Raw genomic sequence first — 21676 nt, 5'->3', positions numbered from 1 at the left:
TCAGTTAAAAACTTCAGTTAAACACTTTCGCAGCTGCTGCTCTGAAAGATATTTGAATAAGGTGCTGCCTCGGAGTATTGAATATAGAGTCCGCCGTCATCAACTTCATTCTTTAAAACAAGTCACGTGGAAATGCAGAGAGGTTTTTATCCTGTAGATTCTTTAGGATAATGCGGATACAGATACCCGTGTTACACTGAAGAAAGCAATTGTGGCTGGTCAGATTTGAGAGACCATTTTACATGTAGTTTACATAAGAATATTCACATAAGAAGTTGATGTCATTGCTTATACTAAATTGAATTTAAAGCCATTTCTGATTATTAGTTCGAATTACAGAATTGTAGAGTGAGTGTGACCAATTCATGTAGTAAATCACTCCGTACAGGATCGCGGCAAGTTGTTTTTTTTTTTGTTTTTTTTTTGTGATTGCGACCGAAAACCCATCGATTTTGCTGGGTCTTCTTTCAAAATTTGCGAGTTTTTGTGCTTTTTCGAATTTTTCCGGAAAACTACTTGAATTTGTGAAATCGCAATCGCATGAAATCGTTTTGCACGGTCTTCCGCAGCGATGTTTGTTGGTAAACGAGAGCTTTTATCTGTACTGTACTCCGAATATTGCGGAATTTCCTTGCGGAATCCTGGAGGGACCGAGTGTTAACATGAGCCGATTAAACAAAATGAACCTGATGAATTCATGCACGATACAATAGCGACGTGGGTGATGTTGCCGTTTCACAACACCAGAGGCCCAGGATTCGGTCCTGAGCTTGGTTGAAAGTTTTGAAAAACACAAGATCGAATCTTTTTGGATGTAAAAAAAAAAAAAAAAAAAAAAAAACAAACAAAAAAAAAAAAACCCAGAACTAATTCTGGCATTTTCTCTTCCCCCCCACTCAGCGAACCGCACCTTACCACATGTTTGTTTGTAGAGGAGAAGTTCCAGGAGCCCAGCATGTCTCTAATCATATGTTGTGAAAAGCACAAACTTTACGCATAACGAAAAAAAAAAAAAAGCAGTAAAATTATGCTTTACAAATCAATCTTATTCAGAGTCATGGTAGAGGTTCGCTTGGCTCTACGTTGGCGCATAAACTCACACAGAGAGCATTCGAGGCAAAGTTTGCTTGAGCCAGAACATTGATATTCATATAGAACGTGCTGCAGACAACGTGAGCAATTATCTTCCTGTGAGACTCAGGTGGAGTTTCAAACTAAAACGGGGTCTTCGGCGTTTCCAAAAGTCTCCGCTTTCGAGGGTGGAAAACGCCGGAGTAGTGTAGACGACGGGCATAACTGTAGCAAAACCAAAACGCACTAATGTAAACGGGGCCTGGATTTCAAGCCAGCTTCATACATCTTCATCGAAAGCATGAATTTATTCGATCCGGCGTGTCAGACGTGTGTGGCCAAAGTGCTGTCTTGGGTTTGAGACGATGTGACGGAAAAAGTATCTCATCAAAACAAAAGCGATCGTCAATGAATAAAAGAAATTTACGAAGGCCTCATCTCAAAAACAATTTAACGCTTTAATGCGTAAACGTTTCGTTTTTTTTTTTTTCTTCTACTTGAGATGAGTAGGTGTGGGTTTTTTTTTTCTTTCTTCTTCTCCTTTTTAAACAAGTAGATCGGCCAGCGTGTTAAATTACCTCTGTGTCACATTAAAGCACTCTAAATGAAAACCCAGATATCTGCTTCATTTAATTAATTTAGTTAATTATGATGAACAGCTAAAAACAGCTCGCGTATGCCGGGGAGAGCACTTTTTTTTTTTTTTTCTTCCAACATTCTATTATTGCAAAACAGTGTACATGCTATGAATGATGGCTCTTCTCATTTACTATCCATTCTATATGATTTAATGTTCTTCAGCACTAGTTCGGATCTTGATGCGTTACTTCTTCATGCAAATTTAAAGCAAAGAATATTGTAAGTGATATGCCTTTTCTCCAGTTTTGGATGATCACCTATGGGTCATTCCATCTCAAGTGGTCCAGCGCAGGTTGCTCAACTGTTTAAACATTTTTTTTTTTTTGAGTGATTACCTTTATGAATTGTTTTTTTTTTTGTTTTGTTTTGTTTGTTTGTTTTATTTTACTTGGTATAATTTGATGACCTAGAGATCAGTTTTTGTTCAGGACCAGGACCATTCAGCTGCATAACCAAATTTTGTTGTGTGCCATGACACAAAGATGGCCATCATAGTTAAAGCAAGTAAAATAAAATGTAAAAAAATAATAAAAAATGGTGGTTTTGTAACGCCGATACAAAAATCCGGATAATTAAATATGGCCGAGCAACCAACTTTACAATTATTGCACCATTTGAGATAGGAATGACCCCTATACTGTGGAAGTCTGATAAAGAAAGAAAGGGAAAAAAGAAAATTAGTTCAGTTTGCTCTAACTGATGCTGAATATAATATTTGCAACATTTTCAAACACATGCAACATAACACACCGGTTCTCCTGTGTGAGCTCAAAGGGAATCCGCAAAAACAGGCATTGGCTTAGAGCAAGGTGCAATGATTTTCACTGTTTGTCTGTCATGCTTATTAGCCACGCCCCCTACAGGCTGCCAATCAATAGGTGGAAATTTTCTGCTCAAGCTCTTTCTTCGACCTGGAGGCCGCAGTGGCTCATGCGACACAATGCGAGTCCAGGACTCGGAAAACGGTCTATAGAGGCAATATGCGTGTGTGTGTGTGCGTAAGCAAGAGGAGTGTTTACCCGCTGAGCGCTGACGAACAGTTTATGGATGATGCTTCCTGCCGGACCCCGTCCCGCGCCAATCACGGCCACCTCGGGCTCTTCTAACAGAGAGCTCACGAACCTGAGAGGGAGTAAAGAGAGGACAGAATTGAAGAAACGCATGACGTATCGTCTTTGTCAGATTGCACGCATGCATACAATTATTTTGGTTAACGTACGGGAGATATGTCGAGAAACAGAGCGAGACAGAGATTGTAGTGAGTGAAACTGAATCGAGCCGCCGGGGAGGGGGGGCCGGACAAATGCTTTCATAATTGCACTTGCTCGATTCGTCTCATTTTAGTACCATGCGAGCTGGAGAACACGCTCCTACACCTCAAGCAAAAAAACCTCTGACTCATTAAAACTGAAATGCAAAAAAAAATAAAAAAGAGCCAGGTGCGTGCTGTAGTTTTTCAGTACACCAGCCCTGTTTAAAAGCTGTGCACAGAAAGCATTCACCTTTTCTCAAAAAGTCTCTTAAAAAAATTACCGTCATACTCTTAAAAATTATTCTCAGCATTTTCATTCGCTGAAGTTGCCTGGGCTTGTTTATCCACTCTCCCTTCCTCTCATGTATATTTTATATATATATATATATATATATATATATATATATATATATATATATATATATATATATATATATATATATATATATAGAGAGAGAGAGAGAGAGAGAGAGAGAGAGAGATAGAGAGATAGATCTCTCACATCTTAACTCACTCACTCACACACTCATCCCTTCCCCTCCTCCAAGGGAGCTGAGAGTTTCTCCTTAATGAGGCCGGCAAGCTTCTCCTGTCCTACCCCATGCTAACCTCTAACTGACCCCTGGGAACTAACGAGGCCCGCAAGCCTTTTGTGTGACATGACCCAGGCTGAACCCGTCAAAGCCACATGCTGCTCTTGAACGGCCTTCGCGGCTCCAGCGGGTCACTGACCGAGATGCTGCCTTCTACACATCTAAGCGGAATCTATTTTGGGTCTTGCTTGTGCAGAACAAACAAACAAACACGCGCAGTGCTGACATACGCCGAGACGCATGCCTGGTCATCTATAATGATATCCTCCTAGCACTTGGCCGTTCCTTCGATACAGGGTGATCTATGAAAGGGATTTAGCTTTAGCTCAGGGATCTATTAAAGAAGTTTTTTTTTTCCCCCCCTAATAGCTCTTGTGTACTCAGCCGGGCTCTTGAAACAAAATTGTTCTTCTCTTTGAGAGGAGTTATTGTTGTTTCAGGACCCCGGAGTAATCTGTTGATTACCAGCTCTGCTATTATTTTGACTCTAAAATATAGCAGCTACACAAAGTGAAAAACAGGCAACAATTTCACAAAACCACTATGATTCGAATCAGGAGCGGATTTTTGGGGGATGCAGGATGATATTAATAACGACAAAGCCTCTAGACTCCATTGTTTAAGGTTATCACACTTGACTTGTGCTATAAGCCAATGAATTTTTAGAGTATACCCCATAATAGGAGGGTCAACAATATACAGGCCAACCCAAAATTACTGGAAGACATTTGGGTTTGAGATCAAAAGATGAATATGAGAAGAGAGAGAGTTTAGAATTTCAGCTTTTATTATTCTGGTATTTATATGTAGACGTGCTAAACGTAGCATATTGTGTATCAGAGCACCCAAGTTATAGGAGAGCAAAAATATTGGAAGATTTGACTGACAGGTGTTTCTTATTACCCAGGTGTGTCCTGTTAGAGTGATTTTTTAAAGAATATAGAGCTCTGAACATCTGTGCTTGGTTTGAGCCTTCAGTTTCACCTGTGATGACTGCAATTTGTTGTTAAAATGCCAACATGAAGACCAGAGAACTGTCTATGGGAGAAAAGCAAGCCATTTTGAAGCTGAGAAAATAGGGAAAATCAATCAATCAATCAATGCACAAACATTGGGCATAGCCAATACAGCTATTTGGAATGTCCTGAAAAAGAAAGAGCAACAGACACCGAGTGAGTCGGCCAAAGAAAACACCACCACCTGATGACAAACAATGATAGAAACATACGAGCTCATCTGTGAAACACGGTGGAGGTAGTGTTATGGCTTGGGTTTGCATGGCTGCTTCTGGAAGATGCTCACTAATCTTTATTAATGATGTAACTCATGATGGTAGCAGCAGAATGAATGGAGTAGCCTGCAGAAACCTTTTGTCTGCCAATTTACAGAGAAATGCATCCAAATTAATCGGTAGGAACTTTATCATGCTGCAAGACAATGATCCAAAACACAATGCCAACCGAATAAACAGACTTCATCTTGGGGGAAACGCAGGAGGTTTTAAACTGGCCAATCAATCACAAGACCTTCACCCACCTCCTGAAGAGGAGACTGGCGGAAGAAACCCCCCAAAACAACAACAAATAAATGAGGCTGTGGTAAAAGCAACACAAAAGAAGAACCCAACAGTTTGTTGATGTCAATGTGTCACCGGCTTGATGCAGTTTTCGCAAGCAAGAGATATTCTACCAAATACAAAGTGTTATTTACTTTAATTTTCCTCTTCTCTGTTCCTAGACTTTTGCTTGCCTAAAATTGGGTGGCTGGATACAAAAGATTCTATGTTTTATGTTGTTTAACAAGTTTAGATGTACATACCAGGAAATAAAAGCTGAAATCCTAAACACTCGTCTAATATCCATCTTTTGATCTCAAACCCAAATGTCTATGGTGTATAGAACAAAAATTTTTAATTGGCCTTGCTGTTGCAAGAGTTTCGGAGGGGACTGTACATGGAGGCATCCAGCGCGCTGTCTAGTAGCTCGTATTGAGTGGTTTTAGACGTATATTTGTTCTGTTCTCGAGGCAGCGGATGTGTTTCCCATCGCTATGTCAGAAAGTGCGAGTCAAACAAAGAAGAGTTAATATCACTAAGCAGGGTTGCCAGGTTGCAGCAAACATTTTCAATCAAATTACTCAAAAACCACACAAAAGATTTGAAACTAGTCCAAATGTTTCGGGATTTAGAAGAGACAGACTGACTTCTTTTTCTCAGCCTTTGTGTGACGGACGGGGTACACACGCAGTTTCTGATCGACACATATACATACACACACACATACATTTATATATTTTTTTTTTAGAGATGCACCAATGTATTTACTTTCCCGCTATAGGCTATCATATCGATAAAGGCTATTTTTCATGCCATCGGCCGATAGTTTAAAAACATCCAATGATCAGGGCCGATTGTATCCTGTCAATCAAAAGAGGGAAAACACATCGATTCCGTGCTGTGTGTAAAGATGTCTCTTGTGTGGAATGACGACAAAACTGAAGTTTGTAATCTCGGTCATCTCTGTACTGATAAAATTTTACACCGGACGCTGCGGCAGTGAAGCAGGAGTTTCTAATTGGCTTTTTTTTGCCGTGCTGCTCCAGCTGAATTAAAGCACAGTACACCGTTGAAAGATTTAAATGAAGCAGAGTTGACAAAAAAGTATATATATATATATATATATATATATATAGCACAGAAAAAGAGTAGAGTAGTACATTTCATATCCAGTTAATGTTAATATATAAAAAGTTGATATATATTATCAGTTTGATGTCAGTGATGAAGTAGAAATGCTTGTGTTTGTGGTGAGTGAATGTGAGACTAACAGGAGGTTTTTTTACAATTCAGTCAATGTTAATATGAATTAATAACATTCAATAAGTTAAGAAATTTTACTTTAATCTTTAGAATTTAGTTCAGGTGTTAATGTTAATTAGAGTAATGCGTTAATGTTTATGAGACCAGTTACTGTGAAACAACTTGTTGAAATGGAGAGAATAAAGTTTTTATTTGCATTTCCTTCAGAATTGTGGAATTAATTATTATTCGTTTAAAAGAAGGTATAAAAGGCAGAACGATCTGAATAATCGGTTAACGGCTGAGAAATTTAGTATTGGTGCATCTCTAATACACACACACACACACACACACACACACACACACAGAGAGAGAGAGAAGTGTAAAACCGTGACCTTGGCAACCCTGTGTTTAACCATCATGACTGCTGCTCCAGCTCCGCTGATATCAACATTCATAGAACGCAAGCATGAGGCAGTGTGAATCCTGCCCCAATGGGCCTCTATTAGCACTTGTTTTGTAATAATAACTCCACGGAGCTAAACAACTCCCGAGATCAAATCAATAGCACATCGGCTTGTCAAATTGAAATATTTTTGAAATCGTTGGCCGTTCGAAAGAAGTAAGGTAGAAACTGGATAATCCTCATCCGCACCCATAAACGAACCGCCACTGATTTAATGTTAATATATGAAAGCGATATATGAGACAGGATATGTACAGCTCGAGATCCTCAGTCTCCTCTCGTCTCTCTCCTTTCCCGAGGCCAAACTTAGCTCTGAGAGATCGAGCCCGGGCAATTGTGGCCTCCAGCATCGTGATCTGGTTAATAGTATCCTGAGAATAAAGCCAAAGCGTAGAAAAGATTAGCCATGATATTAAAAGTGTGCGTGCTTTAACAAGGCTAACATAGCTGACTTTTATGCCTTACCTCCAGTTTCTTGAGATCAGGACTGGGGTGGCGCAGCAGTTTACTGGCATGAGAGCTGACCTGAGGAATGATTTTACGCACCGATGCGATGTCCTCAACCGCCTCTGCATGCGAGTGTGTGTGTGTGTGAGAGAAAGAGAAAAAGGAGATTCTTTTAAACAAGAAGAACAAAAACTAGTCCTCACACACTGACACACAAACACTTCATGTGAGTAACCTTGAGTGCACTCACCTTCCTCCTTCACTTTGAGTATAGCAGCATGGACGATGCAGGGCAGCAGGTGTCGTGTGAGGTCAGAAGGTTTCTGGACTGCCAGATAATGCAGCACCTACACAGCACACAAATAAACACACACACACATATACATATATATATATTTATATATTAAGTGTCTATAATTTGACACTAATCCATTCCTTACCCTTATAACAAATACCAGGTGGACACAAGTACATTGTGTTAAGTGTCTCCATAATATTTTCTGTCCTGTCCCCATTTCAAACACCTATATGCCTAAATTTTTTATAATTAAAAAAAAAAAAAATAGAAGTCTTGTGTCTCAGTGACCTACTGGAGGCTACTCGGTATACTAGACCAAAGCAAAATGCGTCATTGGCTAGGACAAGTTACTAGAGCGGTTAAAATAAATAAAAAAAACCACAAACCTAATGGGAAAGCAAAATTAAATCAGTAAATGGATTCAAACTAAACCCTTCACTTCATGTTTCCCCAAAAGAGCTTAACAGACTGCTGAAGGACACGCAGCGACGACGACCTTCAAGCTGGCAACGGTTCTCCTGAACTCCCCTTCAACTCGGCGCGTGGGAAAGGACACCTTGCCCAAGCTTTGCGTTCTGACCCATTTTACCACTTTTGCAGGCACGCAACCACTCGGGACTCGCTCGAGCCTGCATTTGATCACTGCAGCAACTGGGTACAGATTTTTTTTTTATTTTTTTTTATCCATCGCGCAGGTGGCATGCAGATGGGACAGGACTTCAAAGAGTCCTTGAGTCTGAAGGAGCTTTGCAGCATTCGAAAGGGAATCTTGCTAATTGTTATCGCTTTCACACAGGAGTCCTTGAAGGAACTGGGGACAGTGAAAGAATTCAGACTGCTTTAAAGGGACTTTATAAAATAAAAAAAAACAAACAAACAAAAAAAACCTAGCACTGTCTGGGAGCTTAAACTGTCTTACTATAGATCTGTCAAATGAACGTCTTTTCGAATCATTCCGCCCGGTCATACTCATTTAAAATATATATATATATATATATATTTAATGAGACACATGGTATACACAGGCTCGTAAATGCCTTGGTTATATCACTTGATATGAATCTTTTTCTTTTTTTTTTTTACTGTCAGTTCAAAAGAAATCAAGAGAAAGAAAAAACGTCTAAAGCTTCTTCTGCACACCGGCTCCTACCAGCTCAGGAGAAATGATGCAGTGAAGATGCGTACCCTCTCGGCTTCTTTAGTGTCGTCGAACAGCCGCTTCTGCCTACGTGCTGGTGTGGCCTTGGCACTCTCCCATGCTTCCACCCACATGTTGCCCGGTATCTTCATCCTGGCACTCAGCGATCCCTGGACCACCGTCCCGCCCGCCTCATCGCTCACTTCCTCCTCCACGTAGTCTCTTGGCGAGTACCAGCGCACAAAATCCTCCAGGGAACAGCCAGGATTGGCCGCCTGAGGGAGTTGTCACACACACACACACACACACACACACACACACACACACAGCAGAACCAAATGTAAACATATACATTCATATCTTTGACAAACTTTGTTGTTTGAAGTATGACTTATTGCGATATCATTTAATGCATTTAGAAATTGGAATCTGGATGCTACATGTTGCCCAGTATAATAAAAAGCAATGCATTACTCTTCCACACAAAACTCAGAATTAATTCTGTTAAGAACCATTAAACGTTAGATCCATCGTTCCCTGCTCAGTAAAGTCCGTACGATTTGGAAATAGTTACCACAAAGGGTCGGCATAGGGTTCTAATCCCCTCGGCTTTGGATCCTCCTCTTGATACGGGCGATATATTACGTCGCACTTACAGTGCTACATCTGGATAGGTTTTGGAATATATTTAAACACAGCTGTGGACTCTCGTATAATGAATGCAAATGAATCGGAAATATTTCTTTTTGTTGAATCGTTATCCTTACGGAATCAATCTGTAATGTAAATGTTATGATTGACTGATCATACAAAAGACGGTGTAACAATTAAGAAAGAGTGAATTGTGAAGCCTTAATGACCTTAATTGCTACATGAAGCTTCAAAATGCTTGGTCAGGAAGTTTACCACTTGCTCATTAGGAGACTTGGTAGCAGTATTGTATGTCTAAAGAAAAGCCTTATGAAAACTGCTAGATGTACAGCTTGCTGAAACAGGAAATATTGGCTGTTATACTGTCTCCTCTGAAAGTATTCGAGCAGCAAGGCCAGTTCTTTTGCTATACACTCAAGACATTTAGGTTTCCCATCAAAAGATGCGGAGGTTGTTAGTGAGGTCACAGACTGCTGTTGTTCTCTTCTCAGCTCACACGATGTTTGTCATCAGCTGCTGTTTCTTTCCTTGACCGCCCTGTTCGGTGTCTGGTTTGTCAGCACACCAGTGGTTTCTTTCTTTTTCAGGACATTCCAAATTGTTGTATTGGCTATGCGCAATGCTTGTGCAACGGCTCTTTATTGATTTTCCTGCTTTTCTCAGCTTCAAAATGGCTTGCTTTTCTCCCATAGACATCTCTACGGTCTTCATGCTGGTTTATCCTTTTTAACAACAAAATGTAGTCTTCACCAAGAGTAAATGCAGCTCAAACCAAGAGTAGACATCCAGATGGATTAATTATTTAAACCAGAAATCTAACAGGACACACCTGGCCAACAAGAAACACCGGTCAGTCACATGATTAGATACATCTGATCACTTGAAAAATGGGTTGGTTCAAACAAAATGCGCCGTGTTCTGCGTTGTTTAACACATCTAGATGTAAATATCAGGAAATGAAATCTGAAATTCTGATGTCATGTCATACTCATCGTTTGATCTCAAACCCAAATGTATTCAGTGTACAGTGCTGTGAAAATGTATTTGCTTTCTTCGGTTTTTTTGTAGCTCTCGTAATAAATAGTTTTAGAACTTCAAACGAAATACAGCATAAAACAAAGGCAACCTGAGTAAACACACGATACAGTTTTTATTTATTTATTTTTTTGTTGATGCAAAAAAAAAAAAAAAAAAAAAAGTTATCCAACATCTATCAATCATGTGAAAAGCTAATTGCACCCTTAAACTTAAAATCTGGTTGTGCCACCTTTTGCAGCAATAACTGCAACCGAACGCTTCTGATAACTGGAGATCAGTCTTTCATTTACTTCTAGGACTCCTTTAGGATTTTCTGGTAGAGAGCAGAATTCATGTTTCCCTCAATTACTGCAAGTTGCCCAGGCCCTGAAGCAACAAAGCATCCAGTGTCTTTCCAATAGTGGAGTCATGAACAGTGACCTTTATTGATGCAAGAGAGGCCTGTAGCTCCTTTGATGTTGTCCTTGGCTCTTTTGTGACTTCCTGGATGTGTAGTTGCTGTGCTCTTGGAGGAAATTTGGAAGGTCGGCCACTTCTGGGAAGGTTCAATACTGTGCCGAGTTTTTCCATTTGGAGATAATGGCTCTCACAGTGGTTCTTTGGAGTCCCAGAACCTTGAAATAGTTTTGTAACCCATCCCAGACTGATGTATATCACCTCCTTCCTCATCATTTCTGGAATTTCTTTCAATTTTGGCATAGTGTGTTACTGGGTAAAATCTTTTAACCAACTTCATGCTGTTGAAAAAGTTCTATTTAATTGTTGAATTGATTGATTTTTGTGTGTGTGTGTGTGGGGGGTGGTGGGTGGGATTTGTAACTTTTTTGCTTAAATAAATAACTATCATTGAAAAACTGTATTTTGTGTTTACTCAGGCTGCCTCTGTTTTATCTTCGATTTTGTTTTAGTTTCTGAAACTATTTAGTACGAGATATACGCAAAAACAGAAGAAATCAGCATGTCAGAAATGCTTTTTCACAGCACTGTATAGCAAAAACAATGGAATTGGCCTTGCGGTTCCAATACTTTCAAAGGAAACTATCAATCTATCTAAAAATCACCCAACCCATTGTCAGAGTTGCATTTATAACAGATATAAGGATTATACAGCTAGAAGAAACAGTTCACAAAGGGGAAGGTGAAAATGCAAGAGCCTATCAAAAGCTGCCTTGATGAACTAACATTGGATTATTTGCATACAATGACTAACAAGGAAGTATAAAAATAATCAAAATATTGCAAAATGCTAAACCCTCCGTCCTGAAGACTTTGTGTTGAAAATGTAAATTCACAGCTTTACCTCTGACTTGTACAATGCAAGACTCTTTCCAAAAATGTCAAATAAACATCTCCTCACAGAAAACATCTCCACACATCCTTGTGGAGCTTCCATCATACAATTCCTGTCTTAGCCGTTACCATAGATACCACAACCAGAACCATTCTGACCAATCCGTTTCAACTATTCAGCAATGCTGTATTAAATACTTGTGTGAATTAATGATTTACTCATCTCCATACAATATTACACTGCAATGATATCCAGTGACGTTTACTCTGATTACATTATCCATCCATATGCCAATCAGCCTACAATACGTCTTTGGACTGGGGGAGGAAACTGGAGTACCCGGCGGAAACCCCCAAAGCACTGGGAGAACAGACAAAGCAAACTCCAACCTGGAGGTGTGAAGATTCAATCATTTTTACGATTAAAGCCTTTATAAAAAATTTTAAAATATGAACAAAAGGTAAAATCACAAGCAACGAAAAATCTATATCGCACGAGACTAGTGTTATAAATCATATTAAATCATTTGATCATGAGCAAACAAAGTTCAATGCATCTCCCCAATGTACTTCTGAATTACAGAGATGATCAATGCTATCTCTTAACAGTGCGCAAATAGTAACAAAACATCAACATCAGGTTAAATAAAGTCCCGATTCCACCCCTAAGCGACCGCTCAACCCAGATCTAGTAACATGGCATCATCCTGTAAGCCTGAATGAAAAAGGGAGGAATAGTAAAAAAGAAAGAGAAAAGGAAAAAAAAAAAAAAAAAAAAAAAAAAAAAGTCTTGTCCTCTATAATGCTTTTTTATTTCTTTATTGGCAAAGAGATACCAGTGCATGAATAATCCCAACGGTGAGCAATGAGTGCGCAGGCTTGTCAGCCGCTGCCTTTGTAAATGAGCCGGCTGACAAATTCCAGCGGCGAACTTTCTCGGCGTGACCTTTCCGCCTGTCTGCGGAAGTCCTGTGCACTTGCATGGTCGATAATTACTAGGAGACGGAGCAACAAGACATAATGATTCAAGTTTTACAGAAATGAGGCAGCTCGGAGACTTAAGGGAGCCAGGCGAGGGGGAGGCGAGGTGGTGGTGGAAGGAGATTTCTACAAGCTCGTCTCATCACATTTCATCACAGGGTGTTTACTGAGATGTTTTACAGTATAGCAAGGAGTTCTCAGACTTCAATCAAATGTGAATTACCGTTCGGCCTGCATCTGTTTATACAAGAGTGGCGCATATCTAATGCAGCTGCATTGCAAATTCAGTACAATGGTATTGTGATGTGCCCATGGATATTGCGGTATTTCACATTGTGGGAGCGGGGGCGTGGCCGAGCACCGGTTTGAGAATGGCCTGTTCAGTTAGGATCTCTTTCGGGATCGGCATCTGCAACACTGCTTACTGACTGCACTGGTTCCGGGTATCGTCTTGCTTAGTTCACTGTAACGAACAAAGTGATGCCCTCGTGCAGGCCGTTCTAATGGCCGGACAAGGTGCAAACCAATTCTTTTAAAAGGGGTTACTTAAGGGTAATGTGCAAGGGTGTTTTTGAAGTGGCTGGTGGATTCACCAGCTGACATTCGCAACATGCCAGACACCACCTGCGAACATTTCTGCGAATGCCCAGCCATTCAAAACGGGTGCTCGATCATGCCCCTAATTCCACACAAACTACTGATTAACAGAACATTACTAGCTGATGATATGCCCTTAATGGCGTTTGATCAAGAGACTAGATGAGACATCAAAGCTATTTAAGACATCAGGAATGGTATCCATACTAGCTGAAATGGAGACCAAATACAGCAGTAATGCACGCTGGTACCATGACAGATCTTATTGCAGGGCCTTGAGTGATGGTGGAAGCAGTGGTGGTGTTGAAAGAGGAGGTGGTGCTTTGAGGGTTCAAAACGCTGTCATATTTTTAAGTCACCTCATTCATCATATCCACGAGTCTCCCTTCTCCACCCAGAGGGAGATGGCAATTAAAGCCAAAATGCCAAATTATGCTTGGCTAAGCACAATTAAAGACAGCACTGCCGCTAAATTTAGAGGCCATCTTCAGCTAAGGGGGCCATTTAGTGCAATAGCTGAGCTCTCAGCAGTCATCCGCTGCAGCTTCAGAGAGTTCAGGGAAAGAAAGAAAGAAAGAAAAAAAAAAAAAAAAGAAGAAAAAAAACCACTGGTGCGTCGAGAGAAATTAGAGCATTTTGTAGGCCAGCGGAAAATGCTGGGAGAACGCGTCACCTTTCCTCATCAGCTTCGCCCCCTGCAGTTAAAAACAACCAGTCGGCACAGACGATACATAAACTAGATTTGGAAACAAGGGTGCTCTTGCTGTGCTTAAGACACCCTCCTTTTCTTTGCAAATCTCTCGTTCCTTAATCTCCCTGGATGGTCTGCGGAATAGCGCCGTGGGATAATTCCACGTTATCCGACAGACAAGGATGTACAGAGCGGAATAAGGCGCTTACGAAGATGAATAGGTGTCCGCGAACGACGGCTGAACAGCTCTTACCTCTCGCAATGCCAGCCTTAAATTTCCTTGCCGCTTTATAAAGGTGAAAGCTATAAATGGGTTGACAAATTCTGGCCAGCAGAGATTAAGACAGAGGCACGAGGAAGTGGGGATATTTGATCTCTTGCCTGAAAACGCGGTGCTCTGCCTTTACAGTCCTGTCACTGTTACGTTAAAGATATGGAGTGATATTTTGCGCCGGCTTTGCACCTGCTGACATTTCGGTGACGTTGACGAATGTGTTAGGCGAGTTGAAATCTCTACAGCGGGACTTGAAATCGCCAAGGCCTTTAGCCTAAACGATGAAAATCAGAAATGTGACCAAAAACAGAGAAAAATTCTATTATCCTGACTAGTGTTTTTTTTTTTCCCCCCTTCTTTTTTTTTTGGAAACCATTTGAGCATGATGAATACATCAGGAATATAACTTTATTTCAGAAATTAAACAAGAAAAGCAGAAATACTTCACTTAATGTAGCTTAATCAGCTTAATGTCTTACCTTGAATCACCTCAGCATCCGCCACGCTAATTCATTAGGCCAACTCCCTGATCCAATTCAAATGTTCAGTCTTTACTAATTAGCTGAATCCTCAGCGGTGAACGAGATATCATAAGCGATTAAATTAAGTACACAAAAGCGGTATCTACATTTCTCCGTGTGAGAAGGGGACTGCGGAGATCGAACGCGGGCCGGGAGATTACACGGCTTCGCAACGTTCGTCAGCACTGCACGTTTATGTAGCATGAGCAGGACCTCCTGCATTTCGTTATGACATGACAGCGTGACTCGCACGACCGAAAGAGGACACGATCGGCAATTACCGGAAGACAAAGCCCGGCTCGTGTTCTGTTGCCAAGCTACCAGATTCATTTGAACAGCCAGGTGAGATCAACCTCATAACGCTGGAGATTTGATATGGAGGTCAATCTCTTACGTCGGATTAACGCAACTCAAAACCGATAGCATAAAGTTCCTCCGCATGACATGACTCATTTCTTAAAACAAAACTAAATACACCTGCGTTTACTAGGAGTACACCAAGGAGAACAGCTAAAAAAATAAAATAAAAATAAAAAGTCTGCTTTTATGTAGATAAATAAGCCAAGTTTCTTTCTACTTGCAAAATTTGCACATAAACACACATGCATCTGTATATTAAGCCCTCGGTACAGACTAAGGCAAAACCACATGCTGGCACATTCTGCCTGACATGCCTAAAATGCCCAGAATAATGCTACTCCCATTTTTAGATTCTTCATGTTAACAGCCTACAATTTAGCCTTGCAGATTTTTTTTTTTTTTTTTTAAGTACATTTGCCAGACTGTGAAAAAAAAACGGGTTGTGTTAATATTTTATCTGGAGGATGTTCCTCGTTTATTTCACAGTCTCTCTCTTTTTTTTTTTTTTCCTCCCCAAGACAATACTGCTGCAACGTTTTATCTTCACTTTTGTAATGCAAATAAGATCTAAAGGTCTTTTTTTTCCAGCCTACAACACACCTCGGGGGACTGCGCTGTTTGGGAAATCTTTCATTTCTGTTTTTATTTAACAATATCATTTAACTGACAAAAAAAAAACAACAAAAAAAACACAACGTCCCACTAAACCAAGTCCGTTGTATTGACAAATACTGACAAAGTACGGACATTAGATTTGAATGTTCTACGAGAACACGATATTGAAACAGACTGCAAGCTGTGCTCAAGAGGAAATACAGAATCTACTTACAATATGAGTAACCTGATAATAAAACAAACTAATACATTTTATTGCATTTAAACAGCATGTTTACTAGAGAGTGTGAGGGTGGCTGACCTTAGAGCAATGAGCGGTATCGGTGAACGCGGTCATTAAGAATGAGTGCAAAATGAGTTGCGTAAATTGCACGCGCACGCACAGGGCATTCACAAGCATAGATCATTGAAGACAGTGTCCAGAGCAACTGTCATATGTAAGAGCAGTTCAATTCTGCGAGCACTGAGCCATGCACGCTTCCTTTCCTTTCGCTTGCCAGGTCTACACTTTGCATGAGAGTCAAAGTGCAATACACGGCACCTTGTGCTCATTTCTGATACTGCTCCGCCCTCTCAGCTCGGCCACCCTCCTACTTTCTATTAAAGATATTGCAGACCCACAATCCCTTAACTAAATCCCACCACCATATTGATGGAGACCAGGTATAATGATTATCAATTCTATGTAAAACCTATCTATATATGTGTGATTTTTAAAAATTACTTTTATGCCTTTTATAAAACTATACAACGCACAGGTGTGGAACATGAATGATCGAAAATGTTTCTGAACACTATAACTACTTTGATCAAGAGAACTAGGCTGTGATAATTCCATTCGTCTTACGTTCTAAAAACACTCGCATATTCATGATGTAAATTGGGACGAAGGGCACGTCTCGTTATCCATGACATTGTTAAATCTCTGGCTCTCAACAGAGCAGACACAGAGAGAGGCGCGAGTGCAGCGGGAAAGCAAGACCTCGCGCTTGCAGGACAGAACTGGCCACACTTGGAAAGTCGCTCGATTTGTCACTAGGCACTTTTTCTTTTGCAAAAAAAAAAAAAAAAAAAAAGTAAAAAAGGGAGGCCTGAAAAGTCACTAAGTTGGCAACACTAGTCTGCACTGACTGCTAGATAAAAGGTAGTCTAAGCTCCGCCTCTCCCCAGCAAAAAGAAAATACAGAGGGAACGCTGGGTTTTTCCATTGATGCACATTCTATTTTAAAAGCAATAAAATAAACAGAGTACCCAAATGATGCCCTGTCTTGAAAACAATTTGCGCCCCCTTCCGATCTCTCCGCGCGCCCCCCTCCCCCCATGTTGAGAACCAGTGCCTTAAGTGGAACAATGAGTGGTCCTGATCTTGCTTGCTAAGATTCTTTTTCGCATTGTACAGTACTCCAACGGACTTGACCATGCTGTCTGAACATGATGCCCTGTCTCTGGATGGAGCTCTCATCAACTGGAGGCTACAGCCTGGAGACTGCTTCGGATGGTACGGCTTGAAGTACCATGGAAATGGTTCTGGACCTCAATTTCCACATGGACATTCTCGCTGTGGTTGCTTCTATGGCCTTAGGACTGCAATTACCACATACAGTTTTGCACTCAGGTCTCCTTTAGTGAACAGTGGACTAGTTCAACAAACAGACTTCATATAAAAACCATAATGAACTTTCTTTTACTTTCACACTATCCGTTGTTACCCAGATGAGGACGGGTTCCCTTCTGAGTCTGGTTCCTCTCAAGGTTTCTTCCTCATATCATATCATATCATATATCATATCATCTTAGGGAGATTTTCCTCGCCACTGGCTTGCTCGATAGGGATAAATTCACACGCTTAAAATCCCTATCCTGTGTTTATACATTTCTGTAAAGCTGCTTTGAGACAATGTCCATTGTTAAAAGCGCTATACAAATAAAACTGAATTGAATTGAACATGGCTGTGCAGGAAAGCAAACTATGTTTTGAAACATTCACACTTCATTGTAAGCGTATTTAAATTTGTAATCTTTTGGTCAATAAAGCGCCTCTTTCATCGCAGAAGAGTGCCGTTTTCATGATTTCCTCTTGATGCTTTTTCGGCGTGCTTCATAAATATTGTTAACTCATGTTAAATCTATACTAACGTTAGCTAAGTCAAACATATTGATAGATTTTACTTCACATTAGTGAACTCAATATTTAAGCAAGTAAATTGAGCGGAGATGAAAGCATATGACTAATGTCAGTCCAGATTCCCATTGTGGGGCTGGGGGGGTTCTCTTTTTGCACATTAACACATAACACAGCGTGCGAAATGGCGCAGCATGTTAAAACACGGCCTTCCTATGCAAAATGCATAAAGGTCGGCGGGTCTAAGCGCCATATCATCTTGAAAATAAATCTCAACAAAGAAGTTCAATTCTAGAACCATCTTCTTCACACTTCACAAAAACATCCCTGTTTGCATAATACCAAGTAGTCTACTCATTTTAGTTTGAGCATCGGTATAAATGAGTACTAAACACACGTACTCGTACTGGTATTTTGTCAAGCATTAGTGTATATCAATCACAAGAAATCAACTGCTGGCCAAATGTAATGTAGGCTCTTTGTTATCGCAAGAATATCTTATTCAGCAGTATGCTTTGCATGGGTTGTAATGAACCTGAAAACTCCACTACTTCATCTCTCTCCCTTCAGGGTGTTTCAAGATTTATTGAAAATTTTCTGAGTAAGTGGCAAGAAGCATTATTGCCACCTAACTCTGAGCGTTTAACGTGCGTGTGATGTAGACAATTGAGGTTAACCTCAGAATATCTTCAGACATAACTGAATTTATATCGAATTACAGAAGTTACGTATTCTTACCTTGAAGGACTCCATGTCTGAGAGCAGGCAGGCGCTCTGCATGCGCGCACGGAGATGGGCGCCCTCAGCCGACGTGCCCAATTTGGCCAACACCTCCGACTGTTCCTCCAGCGCGTCTTCGGTCATGGGCGCTGGCTCCTGGGAAAGAAAACCCCAACAAGATTCGCTGTTGTGCAACACGAACAATTCCTCTGTGATATTGTTAACAGCTAAATTTAAGGAGTAACAAAAATAACTTGTACAACTTCCTGCAAAACTTGACAGTCGGTTTAGACATCCTGGAGAGAACCAGGCCTCCAAGGTCACACGATATGACTCGTTTCTCTACGTAGAAAAATCTGCTCAGCTGAACACTTGATTGGACTGTCAGTCATCAGATCCGGAGCTGAAGACAGCTGACAGCTTTACAGATTCATTAGTGTGTTCGTGCCGTCCCTCAGCAGTCGAAACCTCTAGACTCGAGCCTTCGGCCCACTAATGACCCCTGAGCTTCACTAACAAGTGCTTTACGGGAAGACTGGAACAAAACCAGACATCATGAACTCTCGCAGTCTCACCAGCAACCAAAACCTCAAAATGATCTAATATTTCATGACGCAAACGAGTCAGGAGAGCCATTTAACAACAGCTTGTTACAGGTATTTCTTTTTCACTCGGATGTCTTAAGCCCTTTATGGGGAGGTGGGGGTAATGTATTATTACTAGAGTATCTCTGGGGTTTAGTCTTAAACTCAGCTGTGCTCTCTGGGTGGGACGGATAGCATACTCTCACTCACTTGTCAATCACAGTGATACTAGCCAATCGTGGGCATCTGTGCGGTCATGTATGCGGAAGAGGGTAGATAGCGCTTTCCTCTGAGAGTGCGGCTCCGAGAATGTACTTTGATTATCAGCATCATTCACGCCATTCTCAGTCCCATCAAATTAATAACGCATGTCCTATAGTAAGTTTATCATTTAAAATTTGGCGGTAATTTCATTTTTCTATAAGCAGATTAGGTTCTAAATGTAGTAGGGATTTTCACTGGAACTGGAATGATATCTTTAAATGAAGTTATCAAATCTGGCAGGACAGAAGGTTGATTAATGGTCTAAGTTCTACTTGCAGCTCTGACAGCAGTTCCGGCTGTAAATCAAGTGAAAGGTTTAAATTTATGTGGTAATTCCAATAGGTCATTGTTTCTATAGTAATAACTCATTTACACGGACCTGTATGAGGGATGAACAACATTAATCTAAGATAATAAACTATAAATAATTTACATTTTAAATGCATGTTGTTACTTAGCATACTTAGAAAAAACATACAATTGTCGACGTGGGGAATTTTTCAATCCATTCTTCACCCAATTTCTCATTCTATTCCTCACCCCATTCTTCACCCAATTTCTCATTCTATTCCTCACCCCATTCTTCACCCAATTTCTCATTCTATTCCTCACCCCATTCTTCACCCAATTTCTCATTCTATTCCTCACCCCATTCTGTAACCCATTCCTCACTCTATACTTCACTCCATTTCCTCATTCCTCACCCCATTCTTCACTCTATACTTTATTCCGTTTCTCACTCCATTCTTCACCCTCTTTCTCATTTCTCACCCCATTCATGTACTTCACTCCATTCTACATCCATTTTCCTCATTCTATTCCTCACTCTATTTCTCACCCCATTCTTCACCCCAAACCCCATTCTGCAACCCATTCCGCACTCTATACTTCACTCCATTTCCTCATTCTATTCCTCACCCAATTCCTCATTCTATTCCTCACCACATTCACCACCCTATATCTCATTCCTCACCATATTGTTCACTCAATTTCTCACTCCATTCATCACCCAATTTCTCATTCTATTCCTCACCCCTTCTTCACCCAATTTCTCACCCCATTCCTCACTCTATACTTCACTCCATTCCTCACCCCACTCGTATACTTCACTCCATTCTTTCCCCCCCAATTCCACACGCCATTCCTAACCGCATTCAGCAACCCATTCCTCACTCCTTTCTTCACCCTATTTTTCATTACATTCCTCACTCCTTTCTTCATCCCATTGGTATACGTCACTCCATTCATCCAGTTTCTCATTCTATTCCTCACTCCTTTCTTCACCCTATTTCTCATTACATGCCTAAGCCCATACTTACTTTATTCCTCACTCCATTCTTCACACTACACACTCTATTGCAAATACTTGCATTTTCACAAGAATGGCTCTCTCAGAAAGTGCAATAGTCATAGCATTTTTCAACTGTTTCTTTGAACTTAAGACCTGTATCTTTTACAAGCATGCCTCATCAAGTGCTCTAGTCTTAAGAGCAGTAGTTAACATCCTGAAAACTTATAGTGTTTCTCAAAGTTATTCATTTGATGTACTCCAACACAAATATTTGTTTAAGGGTCACGTCCTTTGAGATCATATAGGCTGGTATATGCATTTGGTTCAAGCTTTTTCACAATAATTGGCTAAAAAAAAAACAACAAAAAAAAACAAACAAACAAACAAACAGGGCTGTACATTACACTAACCTCAGCATGCTAACCTGTATCCACAACTTCACGAAGTGGACCATTAGATCACAGTAATGTAGTTGTATAATGCCAATCAGCCCAAATGGGGTTTGCTGAATGTCAGTGGTAATTTAGCTGTTTGGTCATAAATGGCTCTGTTTGTGAATACAGATATACAATGCAGTCTGAGCCCAGAATACACGAAGACACACCAGGGAGTGTGACTTAATGAATCAGGGCAACATGCAAGCTCTTTGACAAATATTGCATGCAGAAAAACCACTGAGAAATGGAACAAAATAAAAAGCACAGTCTGATATGACTGGTCTAGCCCTCGAGTGGGTACACTGAACAATAGCATGGCACAAGCAGCCACCTTTACACTGTATGTCTTGCACTGTAAAAGGTAAGAAGGAACTTTCTATCCATTTTCTGAACCACTTATCATACACAGGGTCGCAGGGAGCCTATCCCAGGGAACTCGGGACCGGGTGCCAACCCATCGCAGGGCACAATCCCACATATGTACTACAGACAATTTGGAAAATCAGTCTACAACGCATGTCTTTGGACTGGGGGAGGAA

The 21676-nt window shown here is 40.6% G+C and overlaps 1 protein-coding gene across 2 annotated transcripts in view; it reads right to left on the bottom strand.

The window, feature by feature from the left end:
- Positions 1-21676, bottom strand: part of rab3gap1 (RAB3 GTPase activating protein subunit 1) — an 88648-nt gene that overhangs the window by 5739 nt on the left and 61233 nt on the right. For both annotated transcript variants that reach the window (XM_017470105.2, XM_017470106.2), the window contains exons 18-23: positions 18580-18717; positions 8749-8976; positions 7516-7612; positions 7284-7387; positions 7074-7189; positions 2730-2832 (exon numbers count right to left, since the gene is read on the bottom strand). In XM_017470105.2, the coding sequence (XP_017325594.1) occupies positions 2730-2832; positions 7074-7189; positions 7284-7387; positions 7516-7612; positions 8749-8976; positions 18580-18717 (786 nt within the window). The remainder of the gene's footprint in view (positions 1-2729; positions 2833-7073; positions 7190-7283; positions 7388-7515; positions 7613-8748; positions 8977-18579; positions 18718-21676) is intronic.

Source organism: Ictalurus punctatus, chromosome 6 (assembly GCF_001660625.3).
Source record: "Ictalurus punctatus breed USDA103 chromosome 6, Coco_2.0, whole genome shotgun sequence".
NCBI classification, from domain to species: domain Eukaryota; kingdom Metazoa; phylum Chordata; class Actinopteri; order Siluriformes; family Ictaluridae; genus Ictalurus; species Ictalurus punctatus.
Note: the sequence above shows the minus strand (reverse complement) of the source record. Positions and strands in the feature narration are given on the sequence as shown.